We start from the raw sequence: 16,683 nt of genomic DNA on the forward strand, positions 1-16,683 counted from the left end.
TTTAGATTTCAATTTTACTAAAAATTTGCTAACTTTTACATACGTCAATTCACAGGTATATATTCACACATATATATTTTATTGGTTAATAAAAATAAATGTGTGTATATATTTGCGGTGCGGTTTTAATTCTGCGAGATTACTCCTAATCTATCAAATATTTTTAACCCAGATAAAACGCGATCATTTTCAATCATTTTTAATCATTAATTTTTAATATTAAATAGGCCGACAAAGTCATTAATCGCAATTAGATTTTTTTCACGTACCCTTCAACTGAAGAATCTGTATTCTCTGCTAAGCTGGGCATAATGGACTTGGTGACGCAGCTGTCGAGACTCCTGAATCCCATCGACGACGACGATGAACTGGATGACTCGAGATATCTTTGCACAAACTGCGACCTTCTGGAGGATGATTGATCCTCCAAAGATTTGGCCTGCGCCATACGATACTGTTGTTGCTGCTGCTGCTGTTGTTGCTGGCTGGAATTCTGTCTCTTCGATCTGGAAGCTGCCGAACCGAGATTTTTCCTAGATCCGGACGGTAGGGAACTCCAGTTCACTTGATGAGGCGGCGGGGTCGGAGGCGGACTGATGATGTCGCTATCGACGATGGCGTTCGATCGCGGCAAAAAGGGCGCCTTACTGCCGTAATTATTACGCCCGCCGGAAGAGTGCCTGGAGGAGGACGATTTTCTGCCGGTGACGGCATCTTGGAAAGCCGGCGGTGGCGATATAATCGGTGTGATCGATGGCGGCGAGAACGATTCTGGGATGCTGTGCGGCGACGTGCAGGCGCTGGTCGTGATGGAATCGAAATCCTGGCTATGCAGTGCGAGGAAGTCTGGCCTTTGCGAATCTAATCCTCTGGCAAAATCCTGCGGGCACTTGCCCGGCTCACTGTTGCAGTGATAATCCGCTAGCTTGACGGCCGCGCGTCGTGACAACGGTAGAGTGCCAGTAGTAGCGGTTACCAGGTTGCTCTCGTAGTTCGCACGACGATTCTCGTCGAGAGACCGTTGTTGCACCTGCACCCAGCCAGAACGGCCGAGATAAACGCCATCGACCTCGCGATCGCACCATCGCACGGGTGATAGCTCGCGGCTGCAGTCGCCGCTGATGAACAGCTCCCCGGAAGTGCCACTATTACCCGAGAGGAAAGAATTCGTAGCCTCACGTCGACGAGAACTGGAGGGTACCTATATGGACAAGCATTCTCGTCGCTAATGGATTTTCTAAACATTATTTTAATTTTCATTCTGTTACGTCATATTTATTTATTTATTTAATCACGTTAATGTTTGAATAATGCAATAACAAAGTTTGAATCTAATAAAGTAATAGCGCTCTAATTGATATTAGAAAATTGATTTGGAAAAATAATATAATTTCTCTCATTATTTTTCTTATATATATTTTTCAACAATTAATAGTTCTTTATTATGCTATTATAATTTATATTAAGTATTTAAATTTAAGTAACGTGAATTTTTACTTTTTAATACCTGTAGGAATAGCAATGATTATAGTTGCAAAAGTAAAATAAGCTCGTGTATCAATATCTAATCCAATAGTAAATATATGATGAGCTCAAACAAAACCTAATCCAAGAGTTATAATTACATAAATTATTCCTAGAGCTCCAAAGGTTTCTTTTTTTCCTCTTTCATTTACAATAATATAAGAAATTAAACAAAATCCAGCAAGAATTAAAATATAAACTTCAGGATGGCAAAAAATCAAAATAAATGTTGATATAAAATTGGATCTCCTCCACCAGATGGATCAAAAAAAGAAGTATTAAGATTACAATCAGTTAATATTATTGTAATTGCAGGACAGGAAAAGAAAGAAGAAGAATTGCAGTAATAAGAATAGATCAAACTAGGAGGAAGATTTTATTAAGAGAAATATTAATATTTATGTATATTTAAAATTGTTAAAATAAAATTAATTGAAGATATACCAGCAATATGAAGGGAAAAATAGTTAAATCTACTGAAGGATCCCTATGAAAAATATTACATGCTAAAGGGAGGTAAATAGTTCAGCCTGTTCCAGATCCTTCATTAATAAAATTTCTTAGAACTAAAAGAGAAATTGAAGGGGGTAATAATCAGAATCTTATATTATTTACATGATAAAGGTAACAATCATAGTAAAGTTAATTAAAATCTGAAAAAGTAATATCTTAATTTATGTTAAAAAGATTAAAGGGAGAAAAAGAGAGAAAATGTACGACACTATTATTTCCCATTATCCTTTTCGTAATCATTAGAATACAAAGATAATTATGAAATAAATCATATAAAATCATTTTCGTAAATATTAATTATCACTAATCGTAATTTAAACGATTTATTATCTCTTTTTTTCGAGCGGTACAGGATGAAGATAAAAAGAATCACCTAAACTTTTAATACTAATCATGCATGGCAACTTTAGTTAATATTAACACCGAGACAAACTATTTTGTTATTATTCTCCTAAAACTCCTGTACAAGAGCTCAACCTGTATTTCAGATTTCGCAAATAGACTGACGGAGACGCCAATTTATGTCTAATATAGGATTCTGCTTACCTGACCATGACTGTCTTGACGATGCTGCTTAAGGCTTGACGTCGACGTGGTCGACGTGGATGTATCGTGACGTTTTAAGGATGGTATCGAGCTACCGCGGCTGTAAGATCCTCGTGTGTTCCCGCCGGATTTGCCTCTGCTACCTGCTGTCTGACTCTTGTTGCTGCCGACGCTGTACGAGGAGCCTTGAGAGCCGACTTCCCATGGGTCCGCCGACGCGTTGCGAAGATGGAGGATCGACACGTTCGGGCCCCTGCAATCAAAATTTTCCTCCCTTCGAGTTCGGCTTTCCACGCACAAAATATTCCAAGAATATAATACAATCATAATATAATCATTTTTTCTACAGACACATATATATATAACAACGCTTATCCTTGAAATAAAGTTTCGCACAGCTGATTAGCATTTATATGGTGACGATGGGACGAAATTCGTTGAATATAAATTTAAATTTTATTCTACCTGTTTAATAATAAAATATAATAAGTAAACATATAAACATATATTCGGAGAATTTAGAACGAATATGACATTTTTTTCGTAGTATAGCATAATAGATGTGTCTTATTTTACTATCGTTTTTTGAGTACATGTTTTTTTCTCCCATATCCTCCATGATATGTCATTGCAATTATTGGAATTTGTGTGCAGGATAATTTATTTAATTTCAATTTTAATTTAAAATGTAACATATATATTAAATCTCTCTTAATTTAATAAATCTTTATAAAATTTTATAATTCTTAGTCTTCATGTAATTTACGTTTCATTATTGAGATTAATGGAGTTGCAATTATACGAGAGTTCTTTCGCGCGGCTGCGTGAATTCGTATCCTGTTTTCGTACTTCTTTGATTTGCTATCATCAAATCTAAAATTTCGTTTTACTTCGTTGCAAAAGAAAATCGACTTGCGATGCACTTTTAGTATCTCTGGGGATTTTATGCGACACTTAGCACAGGAAGCCTCTCGCTTCCGCCGACGTCTTGAAGTAAGATAGATGCGCCCGTTTTTGCTTATATATACGCCTCCTCACTTCTTCTTTGCGGTATTTTCATTCGCTTCTCTCTCCCCCATTCAACGATATCTGTATCATACTTGACGGTTAGACGATGAATATTTATAAAACGAAATTGTACATTAAGAAGTATACAAGAAAGAGAGAGAGAGAGAGAGAGAGAGAGAGAGAGAGAGAGAGAGAGAAAGCAAAGCTGCATTCAGATTGCATTGCGTACATCTATGCATCAGCTAAAAACCCACAGCGAACATCAGATATCCGGACAGTTTTCCTCGGATAAGATCTTTTCACAAACAAAATATATCTCCGCGTATATCTTTCCTTCTTTTTTGTTTCTGTCACTCTCTTCCCTCGTACGCTTCTCATTGTATAGAAAAAGCCTGTCATAAAAAAGTTCTGTCATAAACCATCGTGAAAATATTACATTTCACGCTATACGAGGAGATGAAATTTTTTTTCACAAGAATATTAAGATTAACAAGAAAGACAATTTGCGAGTGTAAAGCTCGCCTATAAATTTCTCTATAAAACGAGCTCGGGGCATAATTGGTAGACTAAATATGATTGATCTTTTCGCCACACGGCCTGAATAAAGTTCGTCGTCCGAAAGATTCACCGTCATTTGCGCACGATCAAAGAAATCTCACAGGAGATGAGAAAAATGCTCGCGAAATTGAAATTCTTCGGAGGAGAATTCGAGTCGCCTCTCAAAGTCGCGCTGATGCTGCCATATTAGATGCTATTTTGATCTGTCGGATAAATTTGAAATTAGCTGCTCGAAAGGACTTTAAGAGCTTTTAGTCGACAAAATCATTGAAGAAGACGATTTTATGAGAGTTTCAACTTAATTTAACGGATGTGCTGAAAAGAATTATTAATGAAAAATGCAGACGTCTTTATTGAATTTATGTGAAGAGTGCAAAGCTCGGCATAATTTATGGAACCGTTAATTAATTTGGGCTAAATGTCCATATGGTGAAACTAGGTGACAAAGCATATTTCGGGCATATTATTCGCTGCGAATAACCTTTAGTCGATATCGTTCCACATATGGCTGACGAAATAAATCGGGCAGTCGCTACCACGGATGGAACGAAAATATCTGTCCTCGATTAATCATATTTACCTCTTAATCGACATGATACGTAGATAGTCGCTTGCTTCTTTACTCATGGTGTTTTAAATAGAATCGTTCTTTAAATAGAACATTCTGTCAGTCCAAACAGGGGATGGGATGGTCACTGTCAATCCACAGGCTGCAGATTTATATTTCTCTCTCTCACTTGTGTTATATCTATCTGGTATATATTTTGCGTTCATTAAAACTCATTTGCATGCGATTGCAAATTCGTTAATTTTATGTATGAGTAAACATCGACAAATATTTTTTGGATGAAATGAGCTTTTTTTGTTGTGAATTTTTTAAATTTCTTTATTATGTAAAACATTTTTAAGGATCTCTAATTATTTTCGCAGATTAATGGACAAACAATCGGCCTTGAGAATCTACTGGATTTGGCATTTGCCCAATGAATTTTAAATTCCTTCCTGTAAACAGATTACGTTCGGCGAAGAGTATCCGCGAAGTGTACAAAGCGCGAGAAGAGAATGGTCTTCGCGGTAGTCCGTTGGGCCTCATGAAATTTACATTATATGTAAACACTGCTAGCATCTAGACAGACTCTAAAAGGGAAATTCAAACACACAGAATGATGATGAAGCGAAAATATTCGCTCCGTTTCTAACACGACACAGACTCTTATCCCGCGAGATCAGATTTTATCCTGAATGTCTTTTTCAGCAACACAAGGAGACATTACACTATAATTATATAGTCACACGATTTTACTGGACGACAATAACCATTCAACGAAATTTTCCCAAATCCACATAAACGCACACATTCGATTTTTCTATAAGTTTTCTGATCTTGCACTTCGAGATACTCCGAAAGCAATTGCCAAAAGCACTACGCGATGGCCAGTAATCGCAAAATTTGTAGGAGACTCACAGAACATAATGAGACCACTTCGGTCGCAGCAAGGCTGAACGAAAAGCGAATTAAACACGCAACATTACCTGTCGATACGCGAGATAGGATTGGCGATCTCGCTTGTATCTGTAGCCGGATTGACTCTTCGCGGTGGCAGAGCGGGAGGCACAGTTTGACCGGGGGTCTGACTCGAGGACGAGGTCGAAACAGGCCCTCCAACGCCCACGTTACCCCCACGTATCCCATCCTCGGCCGAATGTTGCCTCGAGGACTGCGAGTTCTGCGACAGCCAACGGCGTCCGGTGCTTCGCGTCACTACCGTGGGTCCGCCAGGCCCGGGCTGATGACCTACCACGTTTCCACTGTCCAGCGACGTACTCTGTAACCGAAAAAATCCAAGGCCATTCTTCGTGGGCACGCGAGAGAAAATCTGTGGGACGTAACTTGCTAACAAATTATTCAGATAAGAGACTGAGATGTATTATATTTTCTGTATACAAAATTTACTGAAATAAATAATTTTAATTTCCGCGATTTTATCTCGATAATGTTTCGATTTCAATTATTTATAAAAAAAGCTATTGAAACGGAAATCGAAATGTAATCGTATCACGTTACGTTAGCACTAAAGTTTCTTTTTTTTTCCCACCCGCTTTTGGATTCCTTTATTAATCGCGACTCGTTAGCGGCTGCCATTATCACCAGCCGTGATCGTTATGAAATTGTGTCAATCGCTAAAGGGGGCCCGCGTTAGGGTACCATTATCGTTACATCGGATCACAGATTAAACTCGTGTGGCCGTATAAATGCTGCGCGACTGTTTCTACTTCCAAATACGGTCGAAGCACGTTCGAGCGACTGGCAGGCTGGCGCAACTCCGCCGTGTGTCGATGAAAGTATTTTTATCCTCGTCCTGTGACCAAGAAGAGAACTCGTTCGTCGGTTGATCTGTCGATGAGTCGCAAGTCCCGTCAAACGTGCGTGTCATTTTATTGACTTTTATTACTCCGCGTGAGCCAACATCCCATTGATGCGCTGTTCGATTTTAGAACAGCTGTCTGTCAACTTATTTACAATGTCACAATCGATCGAACACGCTTCAGATAATAAAAAATTAGCTTTAAAAAAATATATAACTTTTTTTTAAAAAACCGGTAATTTCAATCGTTTCTTATAACTGCGCTAATATAAAGTAAAGTGAAAATATTATTATAAAATGTTAATAAAATATTATGAAATGATGAGGAATCAATCGCGCCAATGTTTTTTTGTAACTGAATGTTTAATCAGCAGATCGTGATTTTAAGCAATATGTAAAATATCCTCTTTCTTTCAAGGTTGATATCAAACTGAAATGAATATTATCGCGATGCACACTAAAATTAACATCATTAATATTACAAGTGTTAAAGTCGTGTTACAGAAAAAATATCGCGCATTGGGAAGCTACGAAAGGCGTACATCCTATCTGGAGACGTGTCATTTATTGTCAATCAACAAGCATATATGGTAATGAAGTTTTAATTCATAAAAGATCTAGGTTAAATCTATCTTTAGAAATATCTAATTTATTGCTTTTATCCATATTTTGCTCCTAATAAATCAAAAGAAAATATCACTTCGATGATTCTCATCATAATAAAATAACGATAAGTAGCAATGTCGATCAATAATATAAATTAATTAAAAATTATACAATTTTATACAATTTTAAATTTCGAATACATACATTAACATGATTCTTTCTGGACGTAACGGACGAGTCCTGCGAAGATCCTCTTGCGTAATGCCGAGCAAAGACCTCGGCAAGCCTGGATCTTCCCGAGCTTGTCGCATTAGACTTCGATTTATTTGGCGGCGAGCCATCGGTGGCGCCTGCTAAATTCGGATTGCTGCTCTTACGCTCCGGAAACACTAAGTGCTCGATGTTCGGCGTGTATCCAGGATCGCTCCTGACGATATCTTGGAGCGTCACGCGGCTGGGTCCGCCATTACTGCAATAAATTACACATAGTGCCAAATTTCGTCAATTGATCAATGGTTGTTAATGGCGATGTACAATTACTACTTGAATTACTTGGAATTAAATGCCCATTTATAGAAGATTCGATTTTCAAACAATATTTTTTTATTAATTAATTAATTTCAACAAATTATTCTGCTCGATATCCGACAAAATTTTAACCATTAAATGATATATTATTTTCCTTCATAAAATTGCTTTGTCGCGTAGTATTTTAAATATAGCCGTCAATTTCTTACTTGAAAGATAAATCTTTTGAAGATAATTTCTTACTTGAAGATAAATCTTTTTTTACAAAAATTTATTTTATTAATGCTATTACTACTACTTTAATACTTACTACTTTAATACTTACTACTACTTATTTATGCGAAAAAGATATCTAAATTATTTTTTCAATTATTGATTACAACAAATTCTTGACAAATTTGCAAATTATGAACTGACCTGGGTCCGAATCCATGTGACTGTCTTTGTCCACGTCTTTTCCCGCTGCCACGACCAGGCTTGATATTCGTCGCTTCGGCCAATTGCAGCAAACGATTACGATGCTGCCGTAACAGCGGGTCTTCCCGGCGATTCATTCTATCCTGTGCACCTGGAATCCTGCATTCTGGAATCATATTCCAAAAAGGGAAAAAATTAATTCTCATTAGAAGATTATATTTGTGCTTGCTCTTTGATACTTTTATGCGACGCAAATATAATTTCCACACGAATGATATTTTTACACTGTTATTTTGAATACTTCCCAGAATAAAGTAAAATATTCTCTCAAAGTATAATAATAGAAAAAAATATTATAATAAAAAAAGTAAAAAATAGTAAAAAGATTTAAGTAGAATTATTGTTTGTTTGTGAAATTTTTATCGGCGCGAATACAAGAAGCGTAACACATGCAAAAGAATAAATTAATTCAAATATTTATAACAACGTTTACAACAACAAATAATTTAGTAAAATATATGTCTTGTTTACAATCTATTATAAAATTCATAAGAATGTAAAATAGCACTTTTAATTTTTTCCGCGAGAATTATTTGAGATCAGAGAAAAAATTTATGCTACGGACACATTATTTGCGCCGCTTTTCACACTCGTTTTCTCTTTTATCTCGCTTTGATGCGAAAAAGGTAGAGAGATAGTAGATATATGAAAAGCATGAGAAAAATGATGTCCTTTTCTAGCGCAAAAATACCAGCCTGCTAGATATTGTTTCAGCTCGCCTGGTTGTCTTTAAAAATATTTTCCTCTTGCTTCCCGAATGAGGTAATCCCTTACCGCGTATATATAAAATTTTATATTTTTTTTGAAAAAATAGATAGTTTCCTCTTGTATCAACTTCTATTCTATTGTGTAAATAACATGATTAGAACTTGTACCTTTGCTCGACATTCCATAAAAAAATCTTTTAATTGAAGAACGGAAGATGTAGAGAAAAAAGCGTTATTTCTAAAGTATCATTAAAATCACGTGTTTTTTGCTTAACACATTTTGTATTTCACATTTTGAATTTAATTTATTTGTAATCTTCAAAATTTTTTGTGAAAAGATTGCACATACTTGATTATACGCAATTATTTTATTTGATGTAATTTTCATAGCAGCTTTATTATGATAAATGGTAGTCCGCCAATTATCTGGCAGATCCTCATCGTCGAAAATGATGAAACTGGTGAATAGTCTACTCTGCTCGCATGACAATCGGCAATGATATATTTTCTCTATAACATCGCGCTTAAGTGACATTAATTATCGCTGAGAATATCAAGGAGAAAAATTTAAATATTATCGCGAATAGTTAATTATAGAAGCAATGTGTTGGAAAATGTAACATGTGCCAAAAATTATGAAATTAGCTAATAAGAATATTTTATACAAATATTCTGAACATTTGTTAAATATTTAAATTCCCAGTCCATCATTCGATGTCTTCAATACGTGAAAAAACTATCAAAATTCTAAAAATGAAATTGTGATGAACATACAGGATGTTCTTTCAATCAAAGATACTTTAAGGCAAGTAAGATAAGATTGCATCTTGAGTTGCATCTTGAAATTCATCGATCATTGTCGCAGTTTACTCGGGTGAACATATCTACAGCCGACAATTTTTTCACCGAATCGAGCTCGCCAACTCGATGCTGACGCGCCTTAAGCGACGATTTTACTTCCCATTACAAATCGTTTTCCGATTCCATTAAGAGTCACCGCTCTCTTTTGCAGCTCCTGAATACGTTGACACGTAATCTGTATTTCAGTTCAATCGGGCTCAATGAAAACCTCGTTTCCCGCCTCTTCAGACAGGAACCTCTTTCGTGAGCCCATCGGCGACAACTCCATTTATTGAAATTTAACAACGATTTTTCCTGTCCGAGCTCCGTTGCAAACGCTAGGACTGAAATCGAAGGTTTTAAAAGCCGATCGGGCATTATGCAAAAAAAAAATTCGGTATATGTAACGTTATCTTTTAAGTCGGCTAAACGTTTTGGAAAAATAATCGATTAAACATTTTGGAAAATTAATCTAGAAAAAAATTATTTCTTTTCGCATGATGTATTTTGAGGACGTATTAAACGAGATATTTTTCTTTATAATTTTATTTGAAAGTCAACATAAGCCACGAGGGAGAGAAAACGTAATTTTCGAGAATCGGAGATCACGTTGGTGCGTCGTTAATTTTGTTCCGTTAGATTCCGTTCGAGGAATTGCGGTGATTCAAAATGTAATTTGTTGCCTATAAAAGTATCGTTCGTTTAGAGTTATCGTCGCCGGCGGCAGCTAGGAAAAAAGACGCAGAAAACGCGGAAGCGGTCAAATCAAAGAGCAAATCGCGTACGGTTGCTCGTCGCCGGGGGATGATCGGATTTGCGTGCATTTGGACAACGAATTGCGAGACGTGCGATGGTAACCCACTCCATAAATTGCGAGTTCTGATTGGGATTTACGAGTGGAGGGTGCAAGCACGCGCGCACGTTGCGGTCCTCTTTAATACGAGAACCACGAAGTGCACCGTGAGTTCTCCAATCGAAATTTATGGCTGGGTACCTCGCGAAAGAAAATAGGAAAAATGAGGGAATGAATCTCACTAACAGAAGGGGATTCTATTGTAAATTTGTGTTTTGAAACAACATAAATGTTTTCGATACTTTTCATTTCTTTTATATTAATATTTTATATATATTTTTATATTTTATATTTTTATATTTTTTATTTTTATATTTTATATATATGATTTGTCAAATAAATTGTCTTATATTGATATTATATATATAATACATATGCCAGATTCTTAAAACTAATTATTAATATATTATTAATATATTTTTTATAAATATTAGTTCGTAATTAAAAACTGTCAAGGATATGGATTTTTACGAATTAATTTCTGATAATATAGATAATGAAATATTCTTGTCCTTTGTATTAATCACAAACAGATTTTATTTTGATGGAACTTTAACGAAATTCTGAATTTGCGAATCCATCTATATCTGTAAGTCGATTATTTGCAATTCAACAATTGCGCGGAACTTCACCCAAGTTGAAATGAAATAAAACGATAGGAATTCCTTTGAATATTCCTATCCGTGCAAGACTAGCAATGAAAAGACAGAAACAATTTGTGCAACACACAGAAGGGAAGATTAATACGTGATGAGGTTTGGAAAAGGAAAGTTCTTGATTTAATACAGACGGCATTTTGTAACTTGAATTTTATCGTCTAGAGTTCTATCCCAACATTGAATCACGTACTTCGATAACATGAGTCTAGATTTGCCGGACATATGTTCCAGGATCACTGCCAACTTGTGCGAATAACGTGAATCGCTGACAAAAAAATTATAGTAAAAGAAAGGAAGGAAAAAAATTTATGAGCGATTTATCACATGAATGTTGCGCGTGCTCTATCATCGATATCAATTATTAGAATAAAACAATTAGAATTAAAAGCAGTAAAATAAATAAATAAAAATTAAAATACAATGAAAAATATAAAAGAAAAATATATATTAAAAATATATATTAAAAATAAACATTATTTATATAAAATGTGAAACGAAAAATATATAAAGACATTTACATTTCATATGAATAAACGTAAATCTATATTTAAAACATAAATATTAAGTTCAAACTTAAAAGAATCAAAGTTTTAATCTCCTATTTTATTTTCTTTATAATGTTGGAATGCACCGAATAAAATCTTACGTCCACTTGCACACTTAATATACATAAGAGTCGAGACGATTCATTGGTATAGCGGAATATCTTTCTGCAGACGTTGCAATAAGTAACTATGATTTAAAGAAAATTCACCGTACTTCGCTTATATAATTCTATAAAAAATATCATAAGACTTAAATTTTTGTTCAAACAATCAATGTTTGCATATTATTTTCATATAATTTGATGATAATATTATTGAACTTCTTAATCTTAATATTTCGGAACTTTAATCTATAACCCTAAATCTCTCGGTATAGAAAATCAACAAATCGAAAGCAGGACACGTTAATTAAAAATAAACATCCACATCTAGTAAACGGATTAATGTTGTTCAGTTATATAGTATAAGAACTTAAATAAATCTTAATAGAAATCGTAACAGTAAATATGATAAGTGACGTTTAAATTTTTTCGTATTTTTATTAAACATAGATAGTTTATTTGATACAAAATTTGTGTAAATAATACCTATCAATTAACATATTATTGCAAAAAAAGTTCTGTCATTGTTATATAAAAATTTATTACATTTTCTTTACAAATTTGATTAGCTGGAACAAATCAATTCGATCAATGTGCAGCATACAGATAATACATATGCAATTCACAACGAACGATAGAATATCAATGAAATGGCGAATACATAATCTCTTGGATTAACTTAAACGTTATGATAATTGCAAGTGCAATTCTGCGGAATTTAACAAAGGAAGAAACGCGTTTAGCAGTAAATTTATTTTTTATACGAATACTTGTTTCTTTCGAAGAGTTCTGAGATATGTAAAATTCTTACAACATACTTTCAAATATCGATAAAATTCAAATATTCGATAAAAAACGAATAAAAAATTAAATTGATAAAAAGTTCTACTTTGCAAGTTTTTTTATATGAAAAGCTATGATGAGTGCAACAATTGAAAATTTTTAGATTTTTAGATTTATTACAATAATATTTAAGTGACAATTTGCGAATATATAACATAGGTGTGCATACAACTAAAGGAGATTTATTCAAGAGTTATCATATATATAGGTGGATACAATAACAGCGACAGCTATAAGTCAGAACATAACTATCTGCGTTTAAAGAGAAAGAGAAAGAGAGAAAGAAAAGAAGAAAAAAGAGAGAAAAAGAATGACATGTTAGTGAGAACATGATGAATCACGTAAAAGCTCTTCCAGCTCGGCTACCATCGAATTACGTCGGATTATTAGAACTTTCGAACAGCTTTTTTCAAGAACTGACGCTGTTGCTTGATGGCAAAAATTCGAAGCTACCATCGTCGTACATGATACCATTTAACTTTTCATCGACTGGCATTGATTTAAAATACTTTGTCATTCTTGTGTAGGAAGATTGATTTGTGAAGATTATTGCTTTTTATCTTTATTAAGCATTTGGGTTATTCTTTATCTTAAATTTTATCAACTATTAAAAAAGTGTTAATAACATTTACAGGTGAGAAAGAAAAAAAGAGAAAAAAAGCAGACAAATAGATAAATTTGTGATTACATAATTTGATTACATTAATAAATCTACTAGTAATTATTAAATAATATTTATATTAAAAACTTATAATTAATAAATAATATAGTATATTAGCTATATCGATTATATAAATACTATAATCATTAAAATAATAATAACGTTATATAATAGCGAAATAATAGCCGATATGTGTGTTTATCGTGGCAATTTAAAAGATATCAGTCGCGATAATAAATTAAATTATGTTTACAATTACTATATATTTCTACAATCTTTGATTCTTTGTGTAATTCAATTCGCAAAGACTAATGTTTATGTATTTGCAGATATATGCATCACGTTATCATTCGTTAATATTAATCGCTACCATCATAATCCTTTCTTTCGCAATCTTAGGCAAGTGATTAATCGCATAATGCTTATCCCATTCGTTTGAACATGATAGTAAATTAAAGTTGGGTCGAAACTGGTTATGCAATTTTACAAGTGATTTCCCCATGGAATATACAGGCGAATATAAGACTAAGGAAATATCTATCTTTATCTTATTCGTTAGATGCGAGAGAGAAATTTTTGCGAATATTTTTGAAATAATGCCGGCTGCAATTTTTTGAATCGAATTACATCTACAAACACATAATAATAATGAACTTGCAAAAAGTTGTGGGCGTTATAACTTGTTTTCTATTAATAAAAAAATAAAAATAAATTTCAAAATTAACTTAATTTAATAACAATTTTTATATAAATGTTATTTAATGTAATAAACTCTTTATCGAATTTTAATTATAAGTCTATCTTTTGCAGTAAAGTGTATGCAGTAGTTATAGATTTTTAGCTTAAGAAAGATAGCAGAGAAAATAATGAAAAATAATTTCTTGCCTTTAGAGATTAGAAATTAATCGACTTATCACTGAAGCTAACATAAGTGACACGCATTGCATGGATATCTCACTATTTTTAAAAATAGAAAAGAATAGAAGAAAATGGCGACACATACACACATAAACCGTCGCTGTACAGAACAACGAAGTGAGGTTGAAAGTAACATGTCGATCACAATCGGGATAGGAAGTGACAACTTCGATTTGAATACGTTAAGGGTGTGTATATATATGAGTTCGTGAAACGAATCCGCAGTTTCTGGAGAGTTCGACGGTTTAGTTAAAATGATACGGTGGCTGCAATCCTGACTAGTTTCGAGAACAGACCCGATAGGGATGGTTGCGTCTCGCTTTTCACTCGAACTAGTTTATTTAACGAACCATGACACCCGTTTACCGCTAATGTACTCGAAATGATAATATATTAACAGAAATAATAGCAAATAAACGATACGCATGACTTAAAATATAATAATATATTGCTATTTGCAGGCCGCACTGATACAAGCTCAAAGAATTTATCGAATAAATGCAGATAACAGATGCATTTATTGAACACGGTCATAATTGAAGAAATTATTTATAATCTTATTTAAATCTATATTTTCGGAAAATAGAAATTATGAATTACAGAGCTGTGGAAGGAGGCTCTTATATTAGGCTATGAAAACACAATTTTTTCAAATATTTAAAAAGCTTAAAAATAATCTCTTAAATTCTTTAACAAATATTGAAACGGTCTCTCGCGATATCAAGAACATTAGTTAGGATTATGCAGATATTGTAATATTGATTCTTATCAGTTTACAATATCGAGAATTAAGAAGATTGCCTATCAGTAAAGTAGTAAATTAATCACACACATGATGTTATATTTTTCAGAAAATGCAAACCTTTCTCGCGCTTTTTATGCGATGCATTAACATAGGTCTAACAGTGAATATACATCATTCTACTTGCATAATTTATGATAAATAATAACTAAAAGCGTGAGCGTGCGAAACGCATGTCTGAAGATTACAGATACCTCTTAGTCGTGCATCTTTCTATAAGTACGCGTAAATCTTCCGCGCAGTTTTCGCATAAGATATCAGTTTCTCGCAGATGTTGTCGAAAACTCCTTTTCTCGACAAACTAACTCGGGTATGTCCCAAAGTTCGTTCGCAAGATAGCGTCCTCTATTACAAGAGGGTGTTTAATAGTATTCGTCTCGCTCTCGGGCTTGATTATAAATGGCTCTCCCTCTCTCCCTCTCCCTCTCTCTCTCTCTCTCTCTTTTGTATTGATCGCGACCGCATCGCGCAAACATGTTTCAGTTCGTACGCACTGATTACTCGAACGAATGCATCCTTCTAAAGAGCATTAATTTGATTATAAGCTATCGGCACTGATTTGAATAATTCTGTAGTCATTTATTTAATTTTTTTAACTGAACGAATAAGTTCGATAAATCCAGATTCTACTTATTGACATAATATTAATTAATATCCAGGAGCAGAAAGAATGCTTCACATTGAATAAATAATAAAGTTGAAAGAACATATAATATTCAAATAGGCTTCTAATTGAATATTTGTGCATATTAATTTATGTAAATATATGTAAGTACACATATTTTATTGCGTTATTAAAATATATATTGTGTATAGTTAAAAAATATATAATTATTTTATTTTATAACGTTATATATGACTGAGGTAAAATTTTACGTTATATATAAATAGGATAAAATTAACAATAAATAAAATGTACAACTTTTAATCACAGATAATTCCCAAATTTATGTAAAATATAATCCCATAAATGTGCACGGTTACAGATGTAAAATCCTATAAAAAAAACGAAATTACTATCAAACTTGTAATTTCTATACTTTAATTATTATATTTGCAAAAATAAATGCGTATATTAAAGAGAATTTAAGAAATATTTGTTTACTTTAGATTTGTCCGAATTTAATTTCAAAATTGATAATCAATATTGCTTTTCAACTCTTATTATGTAATAATTCTGTTCCAAAGAGTTATCAGAATTTTGCGAAAATTTCATGAAAATAATGATAAAAAGGTCAATATTCAAAATTACAATTATTTACATATCGCTAGTGCGATACTCACTGAAGGCTTAATCTTGCGTTTTTAAAAATATAATAAAAAAATAATAATTATTAAAAATATAATTATTAAAAATAATAATTATTAAAAATATAATAAATATAATTTAATTCAACAGAAAATTCCAAAATATCATTATCAATTTATAAAAATTGAAAATATTAATATAATAATAAAGCTTTAAGAAATGAGAGCAACTGAAAATTTGAAAATTTGGAACAATATCATTGTGGATTTCCTGTACTATAATCATTCATCTTGTTGAAATAGCTCTTTGTATTGCAAGCTTCATCTGACGAGCTCGCGTGGCAGCTGGAGCCCTACAAGGAAGCATAATCGAAACTATG

General features: G+C 33.3%; 1 protein-coding gene and 1 pseudogene across 12 annotated transcripts in view; both read right to left on the reverse strand.

Moving 5' to 3' along the window:
• The window catches only part of Rhogef3 (Rho guanine nucleotide exchange factor 3), a 143,941-nt gene that overhangs the window by 65,478 nt on the left and 61,780 nt on the right, over nucleotides 1–16,683 (reverse strand). For 10 of the 12 annotated variants that reach the window (XR_014439118.1, XM_083100742.1, XM_083100741.1 and 7 more), the window contains 5 exons: nucleotides 8,067–8,232; nucleotides 7,326–7,590; nucleotides 5,683–5,975; nucleotides 2,584–2,836; nucleotides 270–1,201 (listed from right to left, as the gene is read on the reverse strand). Coding sequence is in view for 11 of the 12 variants with exons in the window: in XM_083100742.1 (XP_082956868.1) it covers nucleotides 270–1,201; nucleotides 2,584–2,836; nucleotides 5,683–5,975; nucleotides 7,326–7,590; nucleotides 8,067–8,232 (1,909 nt within the window). In the remaining variant the exon portion in view is untranslated. Of the gene's footprint in view, nucleotides 1–269; nucleotides 1,202–2,583; nucleotides 2,837–4,729; nucleotides 4,956–5,682; nucleotides 5,976–7,325; nucleotides 7,591–8,066; nucleotides 8,233–16,683 lie in introns of those variants that run through there. The other 2 variants (XM_083100751.1, XM_083100752.1) reach the window with 2 other exon arrangements.
• Nucleotides 1,494–2,130, reverse strand: LOC145971803 (cytochrome c oxidase subunit 1 pseudogene; annotated as a pseudogene).

The sequence above is a fragment of the Camponotus vicinus genome, unplaced genomic scaffold (genome assembly GCF_025532165.1).
Source record: "Camponotus vicinus isolate PSW18456_S1 unplaced genomic scaffold, iyCamVici1.0 SCAF_5, whole genome shotgun sequence".
In the NCBI taxonomy this organism is placed as follows: Eukaryota; Metazoa; Arthropoda; class Insecta; order Hymenoptera; family Formicidae; genus Camponotus; species Camponotus vicinus.